This window comes from Primulina huaijiensis, chromosome 2 (genome assembly GCF_012295235.1).
Source record: "Primulina huaijiensis isolate GDHJ02 chromosome 2, ASM1229523v2, whole genome shotgun sequence".
In the NCBI taxonomy this organism is placed as follows: domain Eukaryota; kingdom Viridiplantae; phylum Streptophyta; class Magnoliopsida; order Lamiales; family Gesneriaceae; genus Primulina; species Primulina huaijiensis.
This window is the reverse complement of record NC_133307.1, coordinates 23491444-23518695: the sequence shown is the minus strand read 5'-3', so window position 1 is coordinate 23518695 and position 27252 is coordinate 23491444. Positions and strand designations below refer to the sequence as shown.

At 36.6% G+C, this 27252-nt stretch overlaps 6 protein-coding genes, 1 long non-coding RNA gene and 1 pseudogene across 11 annotated transcripts; 4 read left to right on the top strand and 4 right to left on the bottom strand.

The window, feature by feature from the left end:
* Positions 1–885: 885 nt before the first annotated feature.
* Positions 886–4446, bottom strand: LOC140970690 (UTP:RNA uridylyltransferase 1-like). 2 transcript variants are annotated; one of them, XM_073432539.1, is made up of 6 exons: positions 3273–4446; positions 2536–2904; positions 2192–2415; positions 2038–2101; positions 1429–1625; positions 886–1186 (listed from the first exon to the last, which is right to left on the bottom strand). In XM_073432539.1, the coding sequence occupies exons 1-6, from the start codon at positions 4401–4403 to the stop codon at positions 976–978; spliced, it is 2196 nt and encodes a 731-aa protein (XP_073288640.1). In that variant the 5' UTR covers positions 4404–4446; the 3' UTR covers positions 886–975. The 2 variants fall into 2 exon arrangements, with proteins under 2 accessions (XP_073288640.1, XP_073288642.1); XM_073432541.1 differs by having other exon boundaries at positions 993–1186; positions 1381–1625.
* Positions 4447–5372: 926 nt separating this feature from the next.
* Positions 5373–5970, bottom strand: LOC140960273 (probable carboxylesterase 9; annotated as a pseudogene).
* An 861-nt stretch (positions 5971–6831) lies between these two features.
* Positions 6832–9143, bottom strand: LOC140970689 (receptor-like serine/threonine-protein kinase At2g45590). Its single transcript, XM_073432538.1, has one exon. It carries the CDS (start codon positions 8969–8971, stop codon positions 7001–7003), a length of 1971 nt encoding a protein of 656 aa, XP_073288639.1. The 5' UTR covers positions 8972–9143; the 3' UTR covers positions 6832–7000.
* Positions 9144–9783: 640 nt separating this feature from the next.
* On the top strand, positions 9784–13275 carry LOC140970687 (uncharacterized). 3 transcript variants are annotated; one of them, XM_073432536.1, is made up of 8 exons: positions 9784–9922; positions 10808–11061; positions 11383–11477; positions 11557–11637; positions 11860–11935; positions 12020–12112; positions 12367–12444; positions 12935–13275. In XM_073432536.1, the coding sequence occupies exons 2-8, from the start codon at positions 10809–10811 to the stop codon at positions 13081–13083; spliced, it is 825 nt and encodes a 274-aa protein (XP_073288637.1). In that variant the 5' UTR covers positions 9784–9922; position 10808; the 3' UTR covers positions 13084–13275. The 3 variants fall into 3 exon arrangements, with proteins under 3 accessions (XP_073288637.1, XP_073288638.1, XP_073288636.1); XM_073432537.1 differs by lacking the exon at positions 9784–9922 and adding an exon at positions 9949–10094 and having other exon boundaries at positions 12944–13275; XM_073432535.1 differs by lacking the exon at positions 9784–9922 and adding an exon at positions 9949–10094.
* A 177-nt stretch (positions 13276–13452) lies between these two features.
* On the top strand, positions 13453–14000 carry LOC140960268 (uncharacterized). Its single transcript, XR_012172137.1, has 2 exons — positions 13453–13650; positions 13729–14000. It is a non-coding gene; the product is annotated as an uncharacterized lncRNA (long non-coding RNA).
* A 233-nt stretch (positions 14001–14233) lies between these two features.
* Positions 14234–17565, top strand: LOC140970686 (uncharacterized). 2 transcript variants are annotated; one of them, XM_073432534.1, is made up of 7 exons: positions 14234–14626; positions 14725–14847; positions 15314–15483; positions 15879–16022; positions 16307–16524; positions 16902–17160; positions 17286–17565. In XM_073432534.1, the coding sequence occupies exons 1-7, from the start codon at positions 14542–14544 to the stop codon at positions 17412–17414; spliced, it is 1128 nt and encodes a 375-aa protein (XP_073288635.1). In that variant the 5' UTR covers positions 14234–14541; the 3' UTR covers positions 17415–17565. The 2 variants fall into 2 exon arrangements, with proteins under 2 accessions (XP_073288635.1, XP_073288634.1); XM_073432533.1 differs by having other exon boundaries at positions 14242–14626; positions 15314–15531.
* A 756-nt stretch (positions 17566–18321) lies between these two features.
* LOC140970685 (probable tRNA N6-adenosine threonylcarbamoyltransferase, mitochondrial) lies at positions 18322–24930 on the bottom strand. The gene is made up of 13 exons (XM_073432532.1): positions 24633–24930; positions 24388–24432; positions 22467–22541; positions 22155–22251; positions 21789–21879; positions 20994–21043; positions 20578–20768; positions 20400–20485; positions 19597–19672; positions 19409–19492; positions 19158–19272; positions 18919–19007; positions 18322–18572 (listed from the first exon to the last, which is right to left on the bottom strand). The coding sequence occupies exons 1-13, from the start codon at positions 24876–24878 to the stop codon at positions 18441–18443; spliced, it is 1377 nt and encodes a 458-aa protein (XP_073288633.1). The 5' UTR covers positions 24879–24930; the 3' UTR covers positions 18322–18440.
* Positions 24931–26007: 1077 nt separating this feature from the next.
* On the top strand, positions 26008–26586 carry LOC140957671 (protein NRT1/ PTR FAMILY 7.3-like). Its single transcript, XM_073415011.1, has one exon. It carries the CDS (start codon positions 26008–26010, stop codon positions 26584–26586), a length of 579 nt encoding a protein of 192 aa, XP_073271112.1.
* Positions 26587–27252: the final 666 nt, after the last annotated feature.

The following is a 27252-nucleotide window of genomic DNA, read 5'->3' as shown; positions in this document are numbered from 1 at the left end:
TTAAATTACATTTTTTTTACGGTTTTAAATTACAGTTTTATTTTTTCAATGTACTTTCTCTCTTTAATTTTGTAAGTAATTCTTCAAGTAATTTACCAACTTGTCCCACCATTCTTGATGAAGAGGAAGATGATCCTGAATAATGTGTCTGAAAGATTGCTTACTCGCTGATTTTACATTGATCTGTTTAAGTTATGTTATAACTTATTTTTGAGGATGTCAAGACTTTTTATTGGAGAGCTAGTAACTCTTTTTTTTATGTAATTCATTATGTCGTGAAAATAATTTGTTTGTTATTATTAAGTGTGGTCGAAGACATGAATTTGTTTTCTATTGTGTTGTATTTAGAAGATTGTTTGTTTCATAATTCAGTCATGTGATAAGAAGATTATTGTTTTCATTTAAAAAAAATTCGGGTCTCACGGGTCTACCCGGCCCCATTTCGTTTTCGGGGTGGGGTGGGTCCGAAAAATATTTAACCGGGATGAGACGGGTAATGGGTCCAAGTTTTCTTCATGGGACGGGTCTTGGGTTTAGCCATACCCGCCCCATACCCGTCCCATTGACATCTTTATTATTTTAGTTATAAGTTAATATGACTTTATCTAGAAATCAGGAAGAAGCAGTGTTACACGATTTTCTCTTGAAATCGTGATCGATTGTTAAAAAACACACATTGAGAGAAAATCATGTCCCAAGGAATGATTCCTTGCTGGTCAAGTTATCTCTTGATCTTTCATATTATTACTATTTAGTGGAAGATTCATCATATTTTTATTACGATGTTCTCAACACAAATCACAAAATCCACTAAATAATTGTACTATAGTGGCTAAAACTTCCAAATAATCATTACTTTTCGAGAAACAAGAAAACCAAACGACGTAGAGAAACTTTGATACATCATGAGCGAGGAATTTACAAGCTGCGGACGGTTACTAAGTAATAATCTAGTACAAACCACATTAGGGAACATTAATTAGGAACATAAGGCTCAAACAAAGTCACGCATGGATTGGAGTCATACTGCATTATTTGTGCAGCTCGTTCGAACTCTTCCCGCAGTACTCTAATGCTGTACTTGTCCACAACTCTACCAAGATCATGGGATACCTCGAAAGGATCCTCGATACATATCAGGTGACGGTCATTGCCGACCCTTCTAGTCCAGTCTTTAGCTCTCTTGCTGGAAGGTAAAAACACAAATCATGATCAGTTGTTACAACAGACAGCGGGCAGGGTTTCAAATGCACAACATTAAGAGTCTGGCCAGATCCGATATCCTCTATTTATCACATATTGAACCAACATATAGCTTGGTGAGGAAATTATATTAAGAGGTAATATGTTGCCAAGCAATCAATTCTGCAAGTAAATTACCTCTTTTAACTAAATGGAGTATGTGTAGGTCTAAAAAGTGCTTCTCACCTCAGAGTGCATCCCATGCGGATCGATATAACATCATTTGCATAATCATGGCAATAAGCCCAATAAACAAAAAAGGCCCACACCAACTGCGCGATACTTTCTCCATTCAGGGCCCCGAAATTGGAAAGGTTTTCCACTTTATCAAAGTAAGTATATTCAACATTGTTTACAGTAGCAGAATAAGTAAAATCCATCGCCTGTCAAATTGGAAGAGACGAGAGTTGAGTAAAAAAGGCATATTATGTGCAAGCCATCATCAACACATTGCAGACCAAAAGTCACGGCATATTTTCAAGCTAAAAGATATGCCATTCACACCTCATGACCAGAATGGCACCAGTCTGTCAAAATCATACGAGAGAAAAGAACATGCAGATATGTAGCTGCACAAGTACTAACGACAAAATGATTATCTAGAAATTTTCAGATTGCAACTGCATAAATTTGTACAAACAAATATTATAGACTACCTTAACAAAATATCAAACATCACGAAAAACCAAATCATACAGTCACATACAAATGGATATCGGAAATTCAAAGGCACGAATAGAAACAAATCACTTCTGAAGGTACAGAGGGATACAACGGTAATGAAAAATCACACACCTGCAAGCACGGGAGGATGGCAGGCCTTCTCTGTTGTAAGAAATGAATGCACATCAATACATACCTGAAAAAATATACTCAGGGAATTAGTCAAACACTAAAGGAAGGTGAAGGCAGAAAATGAAGGTTATTGAGGTAGTCAAAGGTGACTCACGCATAACTCGACAGCGTTCCTTGGTATGTTTCATTGACTGCACGTGATTTAGCCCAATGTTTCACAATGAAAGCCAGCTGTCGGAGTCTACCATCTATGTGAGCATAATCTCGAAGCAGCTTCGTGTTAACAACTGCCAGAACGTTGTTCACACAAATGTCACATGAAATACCAGTGTCTGGATCCATCAGCTTAACTATAGGGACTCTGGCACGGGTAAGTGCCTGGATACAACACACTGATCACAAAACTAAGACACTTATACAAGGATAAGACCCCCATTTACTAGAAAATAGCATCCATAACAAAATCTAAGTAAAAATAGAAGGGAGGAGATCATTGACCTGTACATTATGAAAATGGTCAGACTTCAAAATATCAGCCAATTTCAACAAGATCTCACATTTGTCAACATTCTCGTCTTCCATTGCAAGGCAAATATCAAGATCACTTTTTGAAAATCCAAATGAGTTGGCACATGATCCATAAAGATATAATCGAGCCTCTGGCCATTCCTTACTAACAAGGTACTCCAATACTGTCAGCAATTGCTTTTGCTTGACCTTTTCTTCCTCAGCTGGGATTAATGATTCATAAAGAGCTATAAGTGGAACATTCAGCCGGTTTATGTCATTTCGACATGCGGTCAGCCTTTTCTGATTTCTCATTCTCTGAGCCATTATCCACTGTCCTCTCTGGTCAGATCTATAATCCTGATCAAAGGGAGAAAAGGTGAGTTAGCAAGAAAGGGAAGTTTCAGCATCTGGGATAGTTCCCCATACTGGCCATACACAACTATAATCTTTGAAAGCTCTAGAAAAAATATCATAGAAACTTATTCCCGCAGTCTCATATAGTAATGAACCTGTTGGGGTTCTGACCAGAAGAAACATTATACACCTACCCAAAAAAAAAACTGGCAATAATTGAAATGTTATGGTATAACAAAATTTAATGACAAAGAAATATGTTTGCTTGTGTTTCAGTTATGAACACTAGAAAAAGCATTCAAAGAAAAGAAAGACAAACCATTGATATCCGTCCATACTCAAAACGTAAGCACAAGAAAATAAAACATTACCTTGTCACGGATGTAAGTTGTTTTATCACTCTTCTCATCAGATTCATCCCCAAGTCCAAGAGAACTTACAAGCTGATCCTCCAAATCATCCAACTCGCTCCTCCTCTGATCCTTACTCATCTTAATCCACGCACCGTTCCTCGATTCTTCCTGATTATTAGCATCATCTTCATGAAGCCCCGTCATTGACTCCTCAATATTAGAAACTGGAACAGAGCGAAAATTGCTTCCAGACGGCAATCCAGGGGAATCAAGTTGATGGCTAAATTTATCATTCTCATTTAAACCACCCAAACTGCCCTTACCCTTAACCCCATTATGGTCAAAAGTCCTATTTCCATACTCCCAGTTTCTCACATCCCGCATCTTACTCGAAAATCCTTGCGGCTGTGGCGCCGTTGCCCTACAATTTCCATTATAACTTTGCTTCCCCTTGTTATTACCATAATTTCTTCTTTCTTTCTCGAAATCTCTCCATCCATTAGAATTTGCATGTTGCTTCCCATTGGTTTCGACTGAATTTCCAATAAACTCATTCGATCTTCTATCCATCCCAAAACCCTCCATCGAATATGAGTTTCCAAGTTTTCCCCTTTGACCAAAGCTTTCATTCATAACATTCACTCCTAAACTGGCACCATTACGTAGGATATGGGGATTTACAGACCCAAAAATTAAATTTTGCTCTGGCTGATAAGCTGAGGCAGGTTTTGAATTGCCAACAGTAAACGCTAACCTACTCATATCCTCGCCGTGCGATGAACGATTCAACTGCACACCATGCTGATCCGTAGAGTGATTGTGTCTCCCAATTGGAGACATTAAATCAGGGTTTAAAACAGTGTCTGCGTTAGGGTTTTGTGGGAAGAAATTGTGTGGAGCAAAAGGTAGCGGTGGATTGTTACCCCATGGACGATAGGGGAAATCTCCGCCATACGGAGGCTGAGGTAACGCAAAGGCCGGTATTGTAGAACCCACAGACGCGACAGCCGGGTCAAGCGAGAAGGCTTGTGAAGACTGCGGAAGCACGTGAGTTGGCCCGTGAGAATTCGATGGCTTACGGAGGAGTTGGAGGAGAAACTCGCCGCCATTCACGGGCTGAGCCGGCGGCGGCGTATCGCCTCTGTTCATATGGAGAAATAGTATTTTGGGTTTAGGATTCGATCGTCAGCGTCTTTTTTAAATTTAGTGTCTTTTGACGACTATTATGGTGTTGACGAATGCTATATATCCAATCAAATTTATATAACAAGTTTTATGTTATTAAATTTTTTATGAAATCTTAAAATATTAGAATCCTAATTGTAATTGAACTAGTATTCTTAATCATGTAGATAATTGTAATTGATGCTATAGATTCTTTGATAAAAAACGTAATCTTTTTTCAACGAAATATATTTTTAACATTGTATATATGAACTGAAAAGACTTGACTTGTCTACAAGCGTATAGACGCGGCCTGATGCGTCGAATGTCAACATTTTCCTATTATTTTTTTTCGGAAGAGAAAACACATTACACAAAACTACTCATATCTCGTTCTTGCTTTCTTTCTTTTGCTCTCGCTCTACGCAAGCTGTTTGTGATTCTGTGATTAGCTAATAAAGTTCAAATACTAATTCAATTTGTCAGCGTACTGATTTGTGCTATTGTCGCTATTATATCTTGGAAAATAATTGTCATTTTGATTCTCAAAACACATACCGGATGTCGTTGATTGTTCTTACTTGTGATGCTTGAGACTTCAATTATCTACGGTAAATATTATTTTTGAGTTTTGGTTTTATTGATTATTGTTTTTTGTTCAATAAAATAATATAATCATTTAATCATTATTAGTGGGTGGTAGAATAGAAATGCGCATTTGATTATTATAACTAACATCAGCATACTGTCTGATGCAAGATATAACGACTAATCACGTATAAAAGGAATTTGGCTAAATATGGGCCGTCGATCAAATTAGGATAATCACATAAAAGATTGTTGTATTATATTTCCAAGAATGCATTTGAATAATCTTATTTCCAATAAATTAGTGAAATCAAACAAACNAAATTAACAATGGCATTAGCCCGGCGCGTGTCGATCATATCAATCCCATGGAATCCGACGTCGTCAGGACGCGCCTCCACCAGCATCTGCACAAATTTCTGCTTATCGACCGTAGAGGTAGCATCTCGAGGAGTCGCCATAGTCTCTTATCCACTGGTCGCCATTACTGTTCATCAGCTGGTTTCTCGTTGATCTCATCTTCGTACTGAGCAGGGAGGCGATGCTCCGACGCTAGATGAAAGCCCACGGCGACGAGGATGGCAGGGACGTCGCTTGAGATCTTGTTGCTCATCTCATGGAGCATGGTATTGGCGAGACTCGTCTGGATCCACCCGCCGACATGGAAGAACAAGATGATGGGGAGACAGACGACGGTGTTGTCGTCGGATGGGAGTTTGGAGGGCCGGTAGATTCGCATCTAGGTTATCTTGTAGGCGTCGAGGGTGACGTCTTTGCTCAGCACCACCGTGCTGGGTATTTGGGGTACTTCGCCGGTGGCGGGGGAGGTGGGGAGCTTCATGTAACTGGTGAGTGAGTCATTGGGATTGAGTGATACGTTTACATGTTCGTAGGGATCAAATTTGGATATTATTATTTGTTCGAAGTTGTGTTGAGATACGAAGACAAGTGTGATTTGATTTATGTTTTAATTTTTTGTTTGACGTTGAAATTTGAATTTGATCAATTTTGGGGAAAATAATTTGTGGGCATCCATAAATTTTGATTTTCGAATGTTTTAAAATAATTTGAGGAGTATTAGTTACTGCAGATTTTACCAATTGATACTTTTTTCTTGGTTGAAACACGTCTCCCATTAGCCAACAAGTATACATTATTTAGATGATTAGATGAGATAATGTAAATCATCTTAATAATATTCAGAATATTTAATATTAAAAAGTTTAGTTTGGGTTATTAGTAGATCATGGATTCATTTTGGGTTGCAACTTGATAAAATTGAAAATCTAAAGCCAAATAATTTTATGAGTCAAAAGAGTCGTAGCACCCATGTATCCGTAGAACATGTATATACTCATCTTTTTCAATGTTTGCTATTATTTTGAGTTGGATGTGTAGTTTATTATAATTGAATCTCGTATTCGATATCTCATCTTAAACTTGATATATTAATATCAGAAACTACGTATGAGTCATCCGTTTTCCCTGCATCATTTGATGCCGTTTTATAATTTTGATGGGCAGTTTAATATGTATATGATCTAATGATCACCAACATTTGCTAAACACACAAATATTAAGCAATGGCGGCGAATAAAAATGGTAGACAACACTAAATTTCTTGGTAAGATGAGACCTCAACTTTCTAAAAATGAGGGCAATGATCAAAGATACTGTGCTTACACTCATGCATGGGATTCCTAAATATCAAAAGCATGTGAGATCACATCATAATCCATTTGAAAAGTTGTGCATCCATCATCATTTCTCAAAAGTAAGTCTAAAGAGAATCAGATTTGAGTCAATAATGTATTGCCTAAGGAAATCATGTGAAACATTTGCCCGTCAATCAATTTCTTGAAGCAAATACTACACTAAACATGTATAGTATTCTTATGAAATTATACTACACAAGAGCTCCATTCTTCCAACATCAGGCGTGGAAGCTTCCTTTCATCTGGCAGGAGTGGGTACACCAAATAAAGAAACTGAGTTCACCTACTCCTTTTTTGGGACTTGAAAGGAAACTTGGATGGTGGAGATGGAGAAAACTCAAATGGCAAGTGTGGCGCCTCTGATCTACCGGATAGCATTTCGACAATCTCTGCCATCGAGGGGCGCTTATTAGGTGATCTTTGCAGGCATAGAAGGGCAACTGTGATGCATAACAATGCCTGTTCTCTATCCAGTGATTGAATACTTGAATCTACAAGATCCAATAGCCTCCCATTGAGGGCAAGCTGCCGAGCCCAAGATATCAGATTTGCTCTTTCGAACTCTGAGATTGGTGAGGCCATTACTTGCAACGGCCTCCGGCCTGAAACTAAAACTAACAACAAAACCCCAAAGCTATAAACGTCGCACTTGTCTGACACCTGTGCACCACAACTATACTCAGGAGCAGCATAACAAACAGTTCCCCTCATACTTGGAGTGCTACTAATACCTCCACTTTTAGGGATTTCTCCACTAGCATAATCTTGGCTATTTCTTCTTCTTCCAATCTTGAAATCTCCACTGAAACCATCAAGCCACCGATCAACACTGGACCGACTACTCCTACTCTTACTCCGTTTTCTGTCTTGCACAATTTCTTCATCCCCTTGCCACCACAAGCCCCCTTCATCACTGGATTCGAGCCCTCTTTTCTTCTTTTTCTTGGCCAATTCCTCACAAAACTCCTCCTTCCACCATTCTCTAGGTTTCTTATTCCTTCTATCCTTCCTCATCGTCTCTCTATCCAATGATCCCCACCATTCCAACTTCTTCCCCAGTTTCTTATGGTTGACTTCAGCGCTGTCTTTACACTTAATCTCCTTCGGCTTCTCCTTTCTAATCTCACTACCTATCCACTCCATTACATAGTCCTTCACCCGCCCGGACTCGGATAATCCACTCATATTATCTTGTTTCCACCACCAATCCCTCCCCGAATCACACTTTCCCCTAACCACAACCCCTTTTCTACTCCCACTATCAAAACTCATTCTTTCAAGAAACCCTTCAGAGAAACCAGACAAATGCTCAGATGGTGACGCGGCACTGGCCTCAGTCCCGCCATCTAAAATCATCACACAAAAACCTTCACGCGACTGATCCACATTCACAACCACGACATCTTCTGTCATCAAGCTCTCATTTTCCTCGACAATTGATCCACATTCATCGCCTTTCCCCTCGATTACTTTCTCCTCTTCTTCCACAAACATATCCAAAATCTCGTCCCCTCTGTTTAGCACCTGGGCCAACCCAAAATCAGATATTTTTGCATTGAAATCAAAATCTAACAATATATTCGATGGCTTAATGTCGCCATGAACAATAGCTGGATCGGAACAGTTATGCAGGTAATCTAGACCCTTTGCAATGGATATTACAATGGCAAACCTCTTACTCCAAAGCATCAACTCCGCACACTTTCGATCTAACAATGCATCTTGCAAACTACCATTTTGCATGTACTCGTAAACGAGAACCAGTCTTCTCCCTCTCCTCTTCCTCCTCCGACTATAATATCGCATTTTGCAGCTACTGTTAACATCAAACGTAGAAGAAAATCCGAGTATGCAAACAACATGGGGGCAACACGAGGAATCTATACGCGCAGCAACAGAGAGTTCATTTTGAAACTCACGTTCGCCTTGAATAGAAGCCTCACTGGTGAGCTTCACCGCGATTTCCTGGCCAGAAGGAAGGACCCCCTTATAAACCGATCCGAACCCACCTTGCCCAAGGCGATTGGCGGTAGAGAACGAATCAGTGGCACGGCGTAGGAGGGAAAAGGAGAACCGATGCGACGGCAACGGTGGCTTCAGATCTGCTGGTGCTGTTCTTTTGCGTGATATTTTGCGGTAAATGAAGGCGGAGAGCAGGATAAAGACCAACGCTATGACAGCTGCGAGGAGGAGTGGAAAGAGATAGATCAAACGGCGGTGCGACAGTGGCGGAGGTGGAGGCGGCGACATTTTAGCGGAAAAGAGTATGCTCAGATCATGGAAAGAGACTGGTGCGTGTTTATGTGTTATATTTATCTCTATTCTTCGTCGTCTTCTACAGCTGAGTTCTGCATCTCTCAGCTGTGTTTTGTCAACTGGTGAGTCAAATGCTACAGCTACCGCCTGTGATGCTCGTAAACCCGACAACAAGGAAATGTTTTAATGCAAATTAAATTCAAAGCTAGTTGAAATTATTATATTATTTATTATTGAGTAATTTAATTTGTTGTGCATTGATTCATTCAAACTCCAAAAAATATATGTAAAAATTTGCGTGAAACGATCTCACGGATCGTATTTTGTGATACAGATATCTTATTTGGGTCATTCATGAAAAAATATTACTTTTTATGCAAGAGTATTACTTTTTATTGTGAATATCGGTAGAGTTGACCCGTCTCACAGATAAAGATTCGTGAGATCGTCTGACAAGAGACATACTCAAAAATATATTGATTTGACATACTAGTATTTTAAATTATACCAATTTTTATTATACAACTGATATTATACTAAGACAAAAACTTGTGTGAGACGGTCTCACGGGTTGTATTTTGTGAGACAGATTTCTTATTTGGGTCATCCATGAAAAAGTATTACTTTTTATTATGAATATCGGTAGGATTGATCTATATGAGATTGTCTCACAAATACCTGCTAAAACAAAAAATAATGTTTTGAATAACTTCAGCTAGTTTGCGATTTTTTTTTAAAAAAAGTTTATGTCAAAATTATTACCCAAAATTTTGGTCTTTTGATTTTAAAAAATGGATTTCATATTTACGAGCCCAGATGTTGTTGGGCCCAACTAACACAAATAACAATATAACAATGTCGGTGCTCTTATCCTCGATACACGGTGGAGAATTGAGAAAGCACTGGCAGTGATCGGTTGATTGGTCTCCTTTTCAGTTTCAGCAGGTGATCGATTCATTATTGATTTCGTTAAATTTTCGTGGGTTTTGTCATATAAATTTACTTGTTTTGTCGATTGAATTTTTTTCATGACTTGCTCGAGTAACGAGGAGCAATCAAATGATTTTTATGGGCTTTCCTGACCAAATACTGAATAATCATACTATCTAATGAAATTGTACTGATTTTTTTGGTCCTCTGCATATTCTATGTTGTGTTTCTTTCTCGTGATAGTTTTGTGACAAGTAATCGGGATTTCTGTAGCACCTTCTATTATGTGTTTCTTTTCCCCCAATTGCTCGACCATTTGATACAATTCACCACAAATTTATTGGGTTCAATCCTCGTATTTGGAATGACTTTAGTATACGCGCGCACTCAAGAAAGAGAGCTTTTTGGTGGTTGATGCTTGAATTGTTGGATAATTTATGCTTTACTCTCTATTAGTTGGTTGAAAAGTATGATCTTTAGATATCTTACTTAACGCCCCACTTGATTATTTTTTCCAAAAGCTATATATGGCTTGCAAATAGATGTTTATGTGTAGTTACTCACATATCGGGGACACTGATATTTTCATTTAAAAAATATATATGAGATTTTATTTGAGTTTAATGAGATGCTACGGTGGGGGTGGTAATATCCCAATGCAGATCCAATGGTCATCATTGACCCAAACACGCGTGCTTTGCCAAACATTAGAAAAAAATTTAGGCAATGGTAGCATTGGATCCACCCTGAGGTTAATACCTTTAGGAAGGTTGAAATCAGCCTTTGGGGCCACTATCCCACTCAGTCGCTCCTGATAATGTGACATGTATGTGTGTGTGTGGCAGTATTACTTCGTGTTATTATTTGTTTCATTGTTTGGGATGTTACATAATTTTGTAGGATGTCCAAGTTCTTTGGAGGGAAAGATCCATTTGACCACCCATTTTTTGCTCAACCATTTGGTGGTTTATTTGGTGCGAGAAGCCCATTTGATGATCCGTTTTTCACTCGCCCATTTGATGTCCATACTGGTTCTAGGAAGCAAATCACCATTGAGGAGCTGAGCCCAGATGATCAAGATGGCAATAATGCTACGCAGAACCAAATGGCTAGTGAAGAACTTTCTGTTTGGAACCCGAATGAGTTTCAAACTGGTACATCTTTCACATTACCTCTATGTTTGTCACGCGCGTTCTATCCCCAATTAACTGGTTTATATGAGTATGGTATGTGTGAGGTTTTTTGTCAGTGCTTTAATTGACACAATGATGTCTACTCTGCAATTCATTAACTTATCAAACAGTAGCTCTTAAATGACTTGGTTTTACCATGATGTTACCATTCAGAATAGGTTACCAAAAGATTGCTTTACGGACAACATTTTGGGAAGATCATAGAAGTTGTCCATAGCACAGAGAGTGGAACTATATATCTTTCTTTTCATTTTATTATGCAAGAGTCGATATAAACTGCAGGGATCCAGAGCTTTAGCTTCCAGAAAATTGCATATGGTGGTCCAGATGGACCTTACTACACTTCTTCTGTTAGAAGAAGAACTGGGGGTGACGGGGTCAGTAACAATGCCTTCCCAAGAGGAATTAGCATTTTGTTTATAACATCTATAATTTTTATTTTTATAATTGTCAAAGGTGACTGTGATGGAGATGAAAGAAGAAGATCAATTGGCTGGTGAATCGCTGCATACAATTTCTAAAGGAATCCGTGATAAGGTAATATACTTGACGGAGTGCATGCCTGTTGCCGAAGTTTGAATTTAATATTTTCCATATTGATCGATTTTTTTAGTTAGTTACTTGACTTTCATAATTGGTTGAATCTTCATCATGATTGGTAAATTTCTGAAAAAAGTAGCGCTTTTTTTCGTAAATTAACTGAGACCGGCTAAAGCTTTTACTTCTTTTGTCTAATTGCTTTTACCTGTGATTACCAAGGGACACTCTGTTACGAAGAAGAAAACTTCTGATGGCCAAGTTGACTCCTTACAAACTCTACACAATTTAAATGAAGGTTTGGTTCCTTCGCACAATATGATAGGCTCTTTCTTTCAAACTGTCCGTACCTGATATTTAGATTCCTTATTATTGGTCTTAGGTGAGATTGCTGGTTTTGAAGAGAACTGGAAAACCCACGCTGATAAAGCTTTGCCTGGATGGAGCAATGGCTTCAATTCACTTGAGGATGCTGGTACATTACTTTAATGTCCAGTTTCAAAAGTGTTTTTATTTTTCTTTCTTTTTATTGGCTAGTTTTAGCGAGAATGCGTTTGTTTATCAATATTATCTTATTGTGTGATGAACTTGGTTTACGTATTCGAGAGTCTGAATTGTGAATCTAGACGCGTTAGAAAAATAGTAAAATAAAATAAAGTAAATTGTCACATTTATTCATCGATAATGCTTGCAATCATGTGGGGATATCACTTTTTATTTATTATGCAGGGACTTATGAAAGTGTGTGGAATAATCTAGCAAATTGGAGCGGTTGGCCTTTTCCTTCTCTGGAGCACTATGGAAGTGGTGGAAATTCTTCATTTCTCTATCGTTTCTCAAATTATGCATTCAATGTTTCATTGTTCTGTTGGATTTTCTACAATTTTTTACTCCCAATAAGGATTTTTGATGACGAAATTTTTTAACTATTGCCCTTATTTGACAATCGAAGATTAAAGATTGATCAAATGTCGTACAAGCCTTAGTTGTGAACTAGTTGGGGTTAGTAGAAACTTAAACATCATCAAACTGATACTGGGGAAAAAAAGATAACGAGCTTGTTTCCTTTAATGGCTGAAGTAAGTCGGCTCTAAATAATTTACATGTTCATCCCCAAATCCTACAAGTTTATATACAAGACCAGCGAAAAAAAAATGAAAATTTGAGCTTTGGTTTACTTTCGAGCGGTTGCTTTTAGATAGAAACTACAAATACTTTTAGAGTCGAATCCCTTTATGAGTGATCTTTACATATATCTCTAATGCTTTTATTCAGTTATGCATAACCTTCCTCTCAGATCATGCAGGGACTAGCCACTTAGCTAATTGGGGTGGTTGGCCATTTCCTTCTTTGGAGTTCGATGGATATGGTGGAGCTGAAACAAACAGTGAACCAACGGGGACCTCCACTCGTGGAACCTCAAGAAAAGTAATCCCAATAGAGTAGAGCCTGCTGTTTGGACTTGCTGGTAGCCGTGAGTCTGCAAGTGTTTGGATGTGTCTTTCGTATCTGGTTTTACTTCATGTTATGTGGTAGATGCCTATGTGATGATCTCAGTCCTGGACGGTTTGTCCGCAGTTAAATTTATATATGTATGATACTGAAAAGTTATGTATGAGTGGCAGATTATGGCTACAATTGGTATTGTTTTTGAACTTTTTTAAAAATGATTTTTGGAAAATATATGCATGGACATCGTAAATGACTTTTAAAATTTTTTTGGATAAGATAAAATAAGTTTGAGTTGGTGAATGGTGATACTGCATTTTTTTAAAAATGCTCTTTGGAAAATATATGCATGGATATCTTCTATTGTGTTGTCATATTATAAATATAATTGTACTATATCATCAAAAGATATTTGGAAATGTGATTACCGGTGTTGGAAAATTGTGTATATTCTGACCCACCGAGTAAAATGCCTACTTCGATAAAAGTTTGAGCTTTTTGAATTCAAGCAACTCGATGCACATTTGGGTTGAGCTCCAGTGTGATGATTGCTGCTACTATGAGGTTGAGATCAAGCAACGGTGATTTAGGTTCAACTGTCAGTAAAAGACTTGAAATTCGAAATCTTTATAAACGTTGCAGGATGCACCAGAGTTTTGGATCAACAGGCAAGATTATTTGGAAGGAGTGGCGGGGCATGAGAACGTGTCTCACCATTTCGTGAACTCGATGCTCGAATTCTTGGCTACCGAAAGAAAGCATTAAAGACGTCAAGCGTGCATGTGTAGTTAGATACAAATAATTCTACAGTGTTAAATAGTTTGATACTGAATCTTGTGGCCTGCGTAAAATGGATTTGTCATGTTGTAGCTATTATTTGTATGCTTTCAAGTAATCAAACAAAATAAGCTGTATTCCCCACTCTCTGCGTTTTTTGCTGGTACCAAATGTTTTGATTCATACTTCACAGATGCAACCATGGCAGACCTACGAAAGAAATCGAGGAAGTCATATTGTTTTGGGATTTTTTTTAAAAGGGAAAAAATGCAAAATAGGTGGAAAATAAAAAGTGCCCTTAAATCTGTAAACACCTCGGGCAAGTTTTAACCAAACCAGACAAATAAAAAGGAGAAGGCGTAATGGGCTCTTTATTTCTGAATGAATGGGCTTTCTTGTATTTTTCAGATCTGATGGCCCATCATATGTTATGGGCTACGGCCTACGAGGCTCATTAATGCTTATCGGTCTCCATCTATCTAAACAAACGGCCAATCAGCTTCGATCCCCCAATCATTACGATCAGTAATCCAAGATTTACCCGATAAATTTTGTGAAATCTCCAGTTGCATGGATCAAAGTGCAGGACATTTTGCGAATGAAATTGCAGTGATGGATTGAGATTCTCTCGTTGCTGGAGTTTTTGGAAGCTTCATTTGGTTTGAAGAGCGGGGTAATATGCAGTGGAAGACGATATGCGTCGGATGGAAGCGTTTGATTTTTTTGCTGCCTGCAGTTGTTATAATTCCTCATATGCTCTCAGGTTCCTAGTCTGATGCTTTCTGATTTCCTCAATCAATTTCTGATGTGTTGTTATTGTTATGTATGTACAACGAAATGAGAAATGTATGTTCCTTTCAGTTTTGGAGTTCCAGAAGCTAACAAATTCGGGGGATTTGCGCAGTGAAAAGCGTATGAAATTTGATCATCTTGTTCTTGGACCAGCGGCTGGTGAAGGCCTGCCTGATCGTCTCCATTGCCAAGGTATTTTTAGTCCCTTTACTTTATAAGAGAGGAAAAGGAATTACTATTTCATTGTTAGTTCTTAATTTCTCTACTCGCAAATGATTAATATCCATGAATTCTTTTTCGGAACCTTCTTGCTACACTCTTGATATTTTGCAATTATAGAATCAGATACCTGCCATAAGAAATCTCGCAATATCCACAGTATTTTTTCCCCCTTATTTATGATTCACTAGCTACATTTGAGATATAAGCACGTGCAAGTTCTTTTTATCCTATTTTGTTTACATCTTGATTACTTGTGGGAAAACATGTCGAATCATGCTATTAGCATGTATTTGTGGCACTGAACTATGTCATTACCTAGTCTATTCTCGATTTCATGAGTTTGGACATTTTGCGATCAAATCAAGGTGCCCATAAAAAAAAGTTCTTTGGGTATGGTTTGAACTGATTTGCCTAAATTGACAAAATTGTGAATCAGGAACCAAGGCTCTCAACAAGACAAGTTTTGGATTACTTCCTAACGATCCTAACTCTGGGGAACATGTTGCTTTTGTCTCGATGTTTGCTGCCTACGATTCTGCTGCTGATGGACTGGTCTCTGGTAGACCGTCTGACTATGTTACTGTAGGGAATACTTCATACAATAAGGTGGAGAGATCTATGGCAATCTTGAATGTGTTTATAAATTTCATCCAGGTGCATCTAAGTAATTTATTATCTTCTCTTTTTTTTTTTTGAAATTTTTTACCCATTCACATGATCCCCTAGTGTGACTTGCACTTGAGATTTCAAAAATGAAAAACTAACTGTTCCACAACTGAGATTGTTGGTTGGGATAAATAATATATTTTATGTTGTGCAATATAGGCTTCAATCCTCTAAAGAATATGTTTTTTTCCATTTTTATTTTCTAAACAAACTTATATGTTGAATCATGGGGCATGACACATTTTCCGACAATTCTGAATTTATATTTGATTCAGCTCGTAAGGATAAGAACGACTAATCTAAACAAGGATAATTCATGTCTTATCAATGTGTAGGTGACTATGCCCAAAAGCAACATCTTCATCCTTACTGATCCAGCGTCGGAGCTTCGTTTGCATCGAGACATGGTTACTATACAATCAATACAAGGTGAATATTCGCGAGACAAGTTGATGCTTCAAAGAATCAGGTCTTACATTGTAAGAGCATTAGGCATGCTTGAAAAATGGAGACAATTTCTATATATTTCTTATTTTACCTTAGTTTCAACGTATATGTTGATGCTTTTTTAATGTTTCCTGTGATACAAAATGCAATTGTTTTTATAAATATGTTATTTGACTTGAATTTGTTGGATTAGTACTATTTGGTGCATACTTTGTGTTATAGAGCAAGTCCTCTGAGATTTTATTTGTTAATAGTATGTCATGTTTTAATTTTTTAAGAATGTAATTGTTTCCTTTTTGCTATGTGTTTTCTCCAGGCTTTTCTAGAAATACAGCTTAAAAAGATGACTCAGAAGCGGGAACAAGTAAGTCATTTCATTTTTACTGACTCGGATATAGCAGTGGTGAATGACCTGGGACATATATTTACCGAATATCCAAATTTTGATCTGGCTCTTACCTTCCGGAACAACCACAATCAACCTTTGAATTCAGGATTTATAGCAGTAAGGGGCACTGCTGAGGGAATTCGAAGGTGCACTTTCTATCATTTGTCCTCTACAACCTAACTAGTAACTGGGAAAATATATTTAAGAAGTAACCAATCATCAAGGAGACACCTAGAAGAAACTTTTGTGGGCAGAAACTGCTCGATTGAGAGGCAATTTTTTTTTTGTTTTCGTGTGGTGATGAAGGGACACAATGCAAGCATGGCTTTAACTTGATAAGAAGCCCGAGAGTACTATAAAACTGCTCATTGAAAAAACTGACCGTGTTTTCTCCTTTTTTCTGCTGAATCTCTCAATTTGCGAATATTTTTGTTGTAGTTGGTGTTAATATGTTTGAACTTGGAATTTTCGTTACTAAATTGTACTTCCCCCCTTGTATTAAGATAATTGTATGTTATCACAGGGGAATGACTTTCTTACATGAAGTGCTGGAAGTTTACAGTTTAAAATTCATGAAAGCTTCCCGGATGCTTGGAGATCAATTAGCGCTTGCATGGATAGTAAAATCTGACCCTAATTTTAATGGAAGAAGGTTTTCTAGAAGAGAGGCTTTCCTAGACAAAATCAGTGGTGCTTCGGTCCTGTTCTTACCATGTTCTAGTTATAATTGGACACCACCTGAGGGTGCTGGTCAGTTTCATGGAATGCCCTTGGATGTGAAGGTAAGAACATTTATATCACTTCTCAATGAATAAACCACTGATTAAAAATCAATTTTTTCTTCCCTTCGAGACGGGCTTCTTGAATAAGATTTACTATAAAATTTGGTTTTGTTTTTGGGTTTCAGGTAGTTCATTTCAAGGGATCACGGAAACGACTTATGCTGGAGGCTTGGAACTTCTGGTCATCATATTCCGACATGTCGGATATGTTGTGCCTAATTTTGAAGAGCGGAAGGACAAAATACGATTTCTAATAATGTACATGCTGAGATTTTTGTTGGTTGTGTATCTAATTAGTTATATCATATAGTTTCTAGGACATGGATTAATCTGATGGAGTTATGGTAATTTGGATGACTAACTTATGGATTAATCTGGTGGAGTTATGGTAAATTGGATGCCAAACTTAGTTGCCCGCGAAACCATATGGTGGTGCATTTCTGAGTCACTGAGGAACCAAGTCTATCCCTGAGCGGTCAACTCTGTTGTTTACTTTCATTGCCAATGTAGAGTAGGTATGGTACTTCCCGACCCTGTGTCCGAAGGACAGTTGAACGAGCGATGAAGGTTACCGACTTTCGATGGACGCGGAGCCTTTTTCAAGTGCTCCGAGTTAGTTCTCCATTTTACATTATTTTCCTTGGTTTAATAATTCCGTTAACTCTATGGTTCAAAAATATGGAAAATAAGCATGTGACACAACTAACATTTTTCATCCGATCAAAAGCACATTTATTTCTCCTAAAATGAAAATACAACCTTGACATTACATACAATTGATTGTTCATTATATGGTTAAAAAAGCATAATATTAAATTTAATATATCTAATTAGTTACATAATGAGCATAACTATTTTAGAAAGCAAAACAATATTTATGTAATTTTGAAGAATTGAGAAAAAAAAAAAGGTGCTTTTGACTTGTTGAAATAGTTAATTATAGGTTAAATGCTTTTTTTTTGTCCTTGTTATAGTTAAATAGCACTATAACTATCAAACTGAACGGAGAAAATTGTTTAAAATGAAAGACTAATTCGAGACATTTGAAACAAATAGACATTAAATTGAGAAAATATGATAAAGTAGAAGACTAAATAGGGAATTATTTGTGGGTTATATGCTTACTTTTCGTTATATTTAATTTTATAATTAACGAGAGGATTAAATCGGGAAAAATTACGAAATGAAGAAGTAAGTTGGGACAATTGAAAAACGAGGGAATTTGACTATGTTTCGCTAGCTAATTTTTCCCATCTCGTAAAAGCCCATGACCGAGACTACTATTGTCGTTCCATAGATGCCTGGATTAAAGAGGTGAGGGATGGATGAATCCTCGCGGTCCTTAACGAACGAGCTTCGCTCCTTCCTTCGACAAATTCCTCCCCCAGCGGCCACCTCGGTCGAAGATCAAGCTGTTTCATTAAACACACACTTTTCAGAAGTTCCAGATAGACAAAACTCAAGTGAATATTCTAGTCGTGAACAGAGAATATACACCGTGATTACCAAAAAAACATAATACAGTCTTTGCAGAAACATAACATCTCATTAATCCAATGCCTATATTCAACAGAAATTGCAAACTTATAGCTGGGTTTAAAACATTCAGACTTCGGTTGACGTTTGAAAGGGTGGAGGAGACAGACAACATGAAAATTGTGCCGTTTGAGCGTGAGAGAGCTGGACATGTGAAAAGCGTTCGCAAACCAAATGCAGTCACATTATAAACTTCCAACAACCAAAAAAGAAGTGACAAACCAAGGCATCCGCAGGTTCGCAGGCAGGTGGTGGAGGATCGTATCTTCCCATTTGAAAATGCTCGATTCCAGTCCAAGCAATCATTACACCTACCAAACATGACAGGTGTAGCAACAATTTCGTAAATTTTGAATTTTACATCATAATGTCATATGTCTACTTTTAATCGGGACTATAATTGGCACAACTTAATATTGACATGGCTTACAAAGCGACAAATGCAAACAAGAATTTCTCACCATTGTCTGTGCAAAGACTAGGAGGTGGGCAGACAAGTTGCAGACCAGTCCTTCCCACAACCTCGTTGAGCCGAGCTCGAACATGTTGGTTGGATGCAACACCACCAGAGACTACCTATTCAACGCAAAATAGAGCATGGAGATCACAAACCAGAAAATTTAAGAATAACTGAATTACAAAACAAAAGAAAAATAGCTGCATTTTATGTAATGTGGTGGATAAAGAGCAGTTAAAACATATTTTGACAAACCAGATGCTTTATAGAAGGCTCGATCTTCAATGCCCATTCAATTGCTCGTTCACACTTTTCTTCTAAATGCAATACTGCAACTCTCTTCACGAGGCATATTTAGGAGGTAAACAATTCGAGAAATCCAGCTATGACGATAGACATGATAAAGATGTTATAAAGCAAGAAAAAATCACAGACTTAATTACCTGGAAAGAGGCAGCAATATTGGCCCTGGCCAATTTGTCTTCAGTACTGGCTGAAGAGATTGGGATTCCAGAATCACTGCAGAACATCAATGATATACGAATTATGTGAAAGCTTGTAGACTAATACATGTATACTATCTGCATGAATTCGAGCACAAAATGTAACACGTAGAAAACTTTCATAATACACCACCTCACATATGCCATATGCAGAATTGAGCATTTCCTGTTGTACCAAAAGTAGAACCCAAATTTTTTTAAATCATATATTAGTCCAAACACTACATTTTGACTGTTATGCCATGTAAACAGCCACATCTATCAGTAAGAGCAATTGCTACTTCCATACATTTCCTTCCTAATAATTGTGCCAATTTGCAATCCATGATAACCTAATAATATAATTTTGACTGAAATTCTAAGTGTAGAGCCGAACATCCACCACTATACCATTATTAGTGGTGATAATGCAATCAAAATTTTTCCGACTGCACAAGTGCTTAAGTACATATTTTAATTGCTATACCACATAGACAACCGCAAAAGACATGGATCCGATCCATAATTCCCAACACCATAAGTATGACGGCTACTACAATGTGTTAGCTTTTTGCTCACTAGGGGGACAAATTCTGAAGTGCTAGATACACCATTTATTCTCAATTATGGATAAAACGAGGACATAGATAGATATACATCATATTTTTGGCAATTAACCCTGGTCTCAATATATAAAAAAAAAAGATAAGAATATATGGTGATAAATGATGTCCAGAGTAAAATTAATGACAAGGAAATACTACATGCTTTTGGATTCAATTGCCAGCCTCACTTGAGTCTTTAGACCTGCGTAGGAGAAGTTGCAGTCTTTATGCTGTTTCATAGGGACCTGTGGCAGAACAAACTATTATCTTGTTAAAAAAAATAACAAGCACAACATAATAAAAAAAAATTAAGATTGCTTTTAGGAAGATATCTTGCCTTGAATTTAACGGAATTGGGATCACCCTCTCGAGCTAGCTCCTCTAGTGCAGGGCCCCCACTCTTCCTCAGATCGAGACCAAGCCATTTGGCTGTCTTGTCATATGCCTCACCAATTGCGTCATCAATCGTGGTTCCAAGTTGTATATAATGGCCAAGATCACGAGCAAGAATTAGAAGATTGTGGCCTCCTAAGAAAACACAGACCATACATATATGGTAAACTTCGTAAGCTGATGCATACCAAAAGATAGGTGAAAGAGACTAAATGGCTGTTGTTGTAAGTAGTGTCCCATTTGCAGTAATCACCAACAATTTTTTTCGAAATTTGTACGAGTAGTAATGTACGAGAACTAAAGTAATTGAAAAATGGAAAGGAAAAAAGAAAAAGAATCTTAGGGATTTAATTATCATACCTGAGATAAGCAAGGCCATGAAAGGAAATTTTAATTCTCTTTCCACCAACCTAGAAGTGAGCAATATGTAAGTTTTCAAATGTTCATCACCTTTTGTTATATTATAAAAACTTATCTCTTACCTATATAATTCATCCAGAATACGGATATTATTCAACAAAAGATCAAGTTCAGTTTGTTTCGGTGCTTAAGAGCACACAAACATAATGTACATTTAGAAATCATATCATATGACTTATCATTATTATCAAGGTACATTTACGTAAAGACAAGGAACGAAGCATGTTGTTGTTAAGCCTGTAGCATAAGAGATTTTGGAAATAGTTAGCAAAATAACACTGGTCAAACTTTTTTTAAAAAAAAAAAAAAAGCTAACCCACTCTCAAGAGTATTTGAATAAACTCAAATACAATTGAGGAGAGTTATTTTTAAAAACTTAGTTTGACTAATGTTATTTTTAAAAATTTTCCATCAAACAAGTTTGAGTTTGTGGCATTTGTTAGATAACAGCACGAGGTTTGTACATAAAAGAAATATATCTTGTCATCAAAAGTGAGTCAAACTGAAACAATAACGAGATCACACTATAACCTTCACTAATAGAATCTTACCAAGCAATTTTAAAACTAACTGTTCCTTGGTCAATTGATTTAAGATGGAATAACTGACAAAACACTGATAAAAAGTAAGCATTAGGATTTAAAATAGAATAAGCAAGAGTTCGAACGATGCAATTGATGCATTTATGTTATTCCTCCAGTGATGATGTACAACTTTCACACAATCCACCGTTACCTAGCCACCAAAGCATGTGCTTCCATGTGATGGACACCAATGATTGGTAAAACATTAGTGCCAGCAAGTTTCCGAGCTTTCCTCACACCAACTACATGAAAATCCAGTAAACTCAGGTGCTTCTCTCACCCATATCATTAAACAACCAGATATAATCTTATAAAACCAAATGAAACAATAATGTTTTGACTCTTTTGTTTATAAATGCAATTATTTTGAACAATTTTGAATGTAAAATGAACGAAACACAATGCCATATTATACATTTAAAGAGTCACATTTCTTAAATGTGTATCCAGAAGGAGAAACAGGGACAGTGTTCAAGATAGGCAGACAAAAGAGACTGAAGGCTTATCATGAAATTACCACGCAGACAAAGGCTTAAACCAGGACCAATAGTCACAGCAACTGCAGAAAGATCTTCCTCATTTAGTTTAGCAAGGTCAAGAGCCTCTTGCACCACCTGAAGTTAAGAAAGAATCATACCAGTCTGGGTGAATTTTATATTATATATATAGATATATAGATAGACAAAGAGAGAGAGAGAGAGAGAGCAATAAAATTCCACAATAACGACTTCCGTTACAGGCGTTGTGCTCAGTGCTCGGAAGGCTTTCTCTGGGTTGAGTATTTTGCGACAGATTATGAAAGCAATTATCTAGTAACTAAGTTCTATACCTGATCAATCACTTGAGCATGTGCTTCTTCTGCCATTTTAGGAGCAACTCCTCCAAATCGGGCAAGCAGATCTGCCTTGATGAAGTTAAAAGAGGACAAAATTAGCCTGATTGGTAATTAAATTTTTGAAAAAGTAAAATAGGATAAATTTGTGAGATTGATCATCGTATATAGAGTACATTGCAGAAAGTGAATACAGTATAGTAGTACACAACCAGATTTTCCATAGATGCTGACAATGCAGAGGACTTTTAAGATTGCTTAAAAAGATAGAATAAAAAATGTAAGCTCCAAGTAAACGAAATACACGAACCCAAAGTCAAGATTGTTACGCAATTCAAGTATATCCATAGCACCAACAGGAGAAAAATAGAGCAAGCACTTAATGGCTCCTCGAGACTGCGAATGCATGAATTATTGTGAAATCATTTGTTTCTTCTTGACAAGTTAGACAAGATAATTTTGTGCCCACACAACCAGCACAGTGAGTGATATTAAATGATTAAATCAAACACAAGCAACCTTATATTGAGATTCAAACACCCATGTCAGACACTGGAAACTGGGACAAAGGTGTGTCACATGGCCCATAATTTTAAGTTTAATGTTTTGGTCATGTGCATCAAGAATGTCAATCTGTCGGTAGCCTAAAAAAGTCTTAATTGAAAACAAGGTCAAAGCTCACACCAAGTAAACTAATTTCTCCCAATGGTAATGCTTCATCTAGTATCTTCATTTGACCACCAGTTCATAAAAAGCAAATAGTTCTCTGATGAGAAATACTTAGGTCAATTTTTTCAATAAACTTGAAGGAACTGTCTGTCACAGAATAAACAATGCAGAAGTTTAAATTCACTCAATTCAAGTTTATGAATTTCAGAAGTACATATTTTACTCGTACCTAAAGTGTGTTTCATAGATAAAATTTTGGTATATGCATGAAAAAACTAAACTCCATAATATTAAAGAATTATTCGCCCTTGAAGAAAACTCACACATAATATGTACCAAGAATGGATGACAGCAATGGGGAATTAATTTATTATTATTATTTTAATCTGTAAATGTTCTCATCACTTCATTGTTCTCCCAGGAAGAAGAATTGACGTCGCACCGAGGATATGGATCTATAGAGATGGAATTAATCATGCCATGAGTCAAATACTTTTGGTCAAAAATCAATCAGATTGATCTGACACCCTTCCTTCAATGGTCAAATTTTACAAGGTCTGATTCTGATACATGGGATTTAAGGAACGATATTAAAAAAAAGGAAAAAAGAAAATCCTTACATCAAATAAAAATAAAACAATGGTTTTTGTGTTGCTAAAGATTTGAACAACGAAATTAGAAGATGAGCTTTGAGTGTCTGATCCAAGTGGCCAAGTCATATATGAATAAGGTTCAATAATCAGAATTATTATTGAATAAAAAAAACTTTTCTTACATTTAATTAAAATGGTAATGAACAACTAAATGAAGGCAGGATAAGCATTCCACCAAGCTAGGTCACACCACATAATAAGTTTCACTTATCATGTATGGATTATGTGCAACAAGATAACACTTTAAAACAAGCTACTTACACTATCAGAATAATTGCAAGATCTTAATTCTCCAACGAGTGAAAGGTTGGAGTTTTTATATATTCTAAGTTTGTGAACGATGCATCACTTTGACTGTCTGTTGAGCATCTAAAAAGGCAAAGCACAAGCAATCATAACCACCACGCTAGAAAGGCTAAATTAAAATAATGCCAATACCTCTATAAACCATGCCGAAAAGCACAAACAAAATATCATCAAAGATTATCTTTACTCAAGAAAAATATAATTGATTCCCAATATCACTCTTTCCACCTCAAAAGAAAATGCCAGAGTCCACGCAGATATGCAAGAAAATAATAATAATAAATGCATACCTGAGAAGACACAACTTGGCTGAGAATTTCACCATTGCTTCGAACCTATCATCTCACAAAAGTTCAAAAGAACCAAACTTTAATAATTTTTTCATAAATAACCAATACCCAGAAACAAATTACACAATATATCCAATACGAATAAAAGAATCATTAGAAAAAAAACACACACACAATGAATATCAACCAAATTATGGGGTGCACTGTTAGTTGACTGCACTCTAATAGCATTAACGTCGTCTTACTATAGCTGCAGCAGTGTCGTCACAGCTAGTTTCAATGCCCAGAACAACTAAATCTTCATCTAGGCCTGATGAGTTTATTGCTCGAGCTTTTGAGAAAGAAGATAAATGGGCCGAAATTGGATTGAAAGAAGTGCGGAGAAATGGGTATACGAGTCTGCTACAGTTTGAGTGGGCATAAAGTGAGGGCTTGCGAAAAAGAGGTAAGCCGGAAACAATGGCAGATAGAGTGGAGACCATTGACGCCATTTTGTGCAGCTATGGATTAAATTATCAATGTTGGAGTGATGGACAATCTGAATCTGGCCCCCAAACCATATTCAAATATTATTTTTTAAATCAATAACTTATTTCACATATTTAAAAAAAATGAAAATTGAATCAACAATCATATTAAGCTAATATAAAAAATTAGTGTACATTATATCCGAATATTAAAGTGGAGAAAATTTAATAATATAAAAAACAAAATAATTCATTTACTTGTATGCATGATTATCTGATCAAAAAATTAATATCGTCAAAAGAGCAATATTCTGACCAATATTTTCATAAACGATCGGGGATCGAAGCAATCTATCTATTATATATATTCAAAATATCAATTATAATTATATATATTTTTAAATCAAGAACAATAAATTAGTACTATTAAAATAATATTTTTAACGAAGTTCAAATAATAATTTATATATAACCAAATATCATATTTAAGATTTAAAAAATAAGAAAATTATTTTTTCGAAAAAAAAACGAAAACAGGTTGACCAGTTCATTGTCGATCCGACCGATTTTTTTATTGATTTTTATTGGTTTGACCGTTAAAATGGTTTTTTAGAGTGTTTCGGATCGGACTCGTAATCGGTTCCCTGATCGAATCGACCAATAGAATCCGGTTTTGAAAACACTTAGAATCATATCCGATTTTAAAAACACTACTTCAAACTCATTTATCTACATATATTGTTATCAGATAAAACACTGCTTCAGAATCGTTTACCTACCTATATTGTTTTTTTTAATCTAATAACTGATCTCATGATTTAATTAATTATAATTTTATTGTATATTCTTGAACATGTAAAAACCCGAGAGGGATAAAAATATTTATTAGAGAATTTGAGTGTGTGTATTTATTGAGAATGTGAAGGTGTTATCCAAAAGTGTCGCAAATTTAGTGAAATATATATATTATGATTATTTTGATCGAAGAAATGGAGACGTTTTTTTTCATCAACATAAATTTAAATAACCAAAGGTGATATCTCTGATATAATGAACTCGTAATCTACTAATCTCCAAAATATAATTTTATTTTATATAACTGTATTATTTTATTTATATGCAATATTTTATGCGTAAATATTAAATAATAAGAATGTGTCCATCAGATAAGATGTTGCTGCAAAGTAAAGGCCAAACTCCCAATCCATGGCATCTTTGTACCGTGACACAAGTAAAATGCGTCCTAAGGCTTCTCCCAATATGGTTCTGCACCATTGTAGCATCAATAGTATTTGTACAAGTCCTCTCTCTCTTCGTCGAGCAAGGGGCAGCAATGAACACACAGATTTTCAATTTCAACATCGCCCCGGCCAGTATGACTGCTTTTGACATTATAAGCACATCGACTTTCATAATCTGCTACGAGAAGGTCATTGCACCATTATACGTCAAGATAACAAAGAAAGATCCAAACCCTCCAAGCGAGCTGCAAAGAATTGGTATAGGAATGATAATCTCCATCATAGCCATGACATTTTCTGGACTCGTAGAGCAATATAGACTGAAATACGCTAACGAAGGAGAAACAAGTTCTTTGAGAATCTTCTGGCAGATTCCACAGTATGTGCTCGTGGGAGTCTCCGAGGCATTCATTTACGTGGCACAATGGGAATTCTTCGCATCTCAAATACCGGACGGGCTGAAGAGCTTAGGACTCGGCTTGTCCATGTAGTTTCTTGTGCAGCATAATAGTGACTCTAGTAATTAAGATCACATCAAAGAACGGGAAACCAGGTTGGATCCCCCCAAATTTGAACGAAGGCCATATGGATCGGTTCTTTTTCTTGTCGGCAGCTTTGATAGCCTTAGATCTTGTGCTGTTCGTGGCATGTGCCAACCGGTTCAAGTGTATCATAGTGGAGAAAAGAGAGGGAGCAAAGGAAACAACAGCTCTACCATGACTCGAGGAAGGGCGAAAAAACCATCTACTTTTAAGTACAGCAAGAGCAGAGATCTTGAAATAAAAAAATCTTCTTTTTCTCTGAGTCATTGAACAGGTTGTAACCGAGAGAATGCTTTAGCAGATACTAAGATTACAGAATTTAAAGGCCAAATCTCCGCAGTTCTTTTCTTTCTGGACTGCTTGTTTTCAAGATTCTTGCAATTCTGGGACTTGACACATCAGTCAAAACTAGTGGATCATTGAATTCTACAACTGCATTAATATCCGAATGCTACGGAATAAGAAACAAGTGACACATCGAAATGAGATGAATCTCTTAACGAGTAGCAAAATATAAATATAATTTTATTACATTCAAAAGATCCTTGGTTTTTGGCGTTGATATTTATTTTTTTCTTTACTGAAAAAATATTTATTTTTCTCTATGTGCCTATA

Excerpts from the sequence above, each read along its gene's own strand:
- LOC140957671 (XM_073415011.1), top strand. The coding sequence starts at position 26,008 with ATGTGTCCATCAGATAAGATGTTGCTGCAAAGTAAAGGCCAAACTCCC.
- LOC140970685 (XM_073432532.1), bottom strand. The coding sequence starts at position 24,878 with ATGGCGTCAATGGTCTCCACTCTATCTGCCATTGTTTCCGGCTTACCT. Across the intron at positions 21,044-21,788 it reads GCACATGCTTTGGTGGCTAG|GTTGGTGGAAAGAGAATTAA; the intron begins GTAACGGTGGAT and ends GCTCACTTCTAG. Across the intron at positions 20,486-20,577 it reads CCAATTCCGTTAAATTCAAG|GTCCCTATGAAACAGCATAA; the intron begins GCAAGATATCTT and ends GTTCTGCCACAG.
- LOC140970689 (XM_073432538.1), bottom strand. The coding sequence starts at position 8,971 with ATGTCGCCGCCTCCACCTCCGCCACTGTCGCACCGCCGTTTGATCTAT.
- LOC140970690 (XM_073432539.1), bottom strand. The coding sequence starts at position 4,403 with ATGAACAGAGGCGATACGCCGCCGCCGGCTCAGCCCGTGAATGGCGGC. Across the intron at positions 2,416-2,535 it reads ACCATTTTCATAATGTACAG|GCACTTACCCGTGCCAGAGT; the intron begins GTCAATGATCTC and ends TGTTGTATCCAG. Across the intron at positions 1,626-2,037 it reads CCATCCTCCCGTGCTTGCAG|GCGATGGATTTTACTTATTC; the intron begins GTGTGTGATTTT and ends CCAATTTGACAG.
- LOC140970687 (XM_073432535.1), top strand. Across the intron at positions 11,062-11,382 it reads CCCGAATGAGTTTCAAACTG|GGATCCAGAGCTTTAGCTTC; the intron begins GTACATCTTTCA and ends TATAAACTGCAG. Across the intron at positions 11,936-12,019 it reads TCTACACAATTTAAATGAAG|GTGAGATTGCTGGTTTTGAA; the intron begins GTTTGGTTCCTT and ends TATTGGTCTTAG.
- LOC140970686 (XM_073432533.1), top strand. The coding sequence starts at position 14,542 with ATGCAGTGGAAGACGATATGCGTCGGATGGAAGCGTTTGATTTTTTTG. Across the intron at positions 14,627-14,724 it reads AATTCCTCATATGCTCTCAG|TTTTGGAGTTCCAGAAGCTA; the intron begins GTTCCTAGTCTG and ends TGTTCCTTTCAG. Across the intron at positions 16,023-16,306 it reads AAAGAATCAGGTCTTACATT|GCTTTTCTAGAAATACAGCT; the intron begins GTAAGAGCATTA and ends TGTTTTCTCCAG.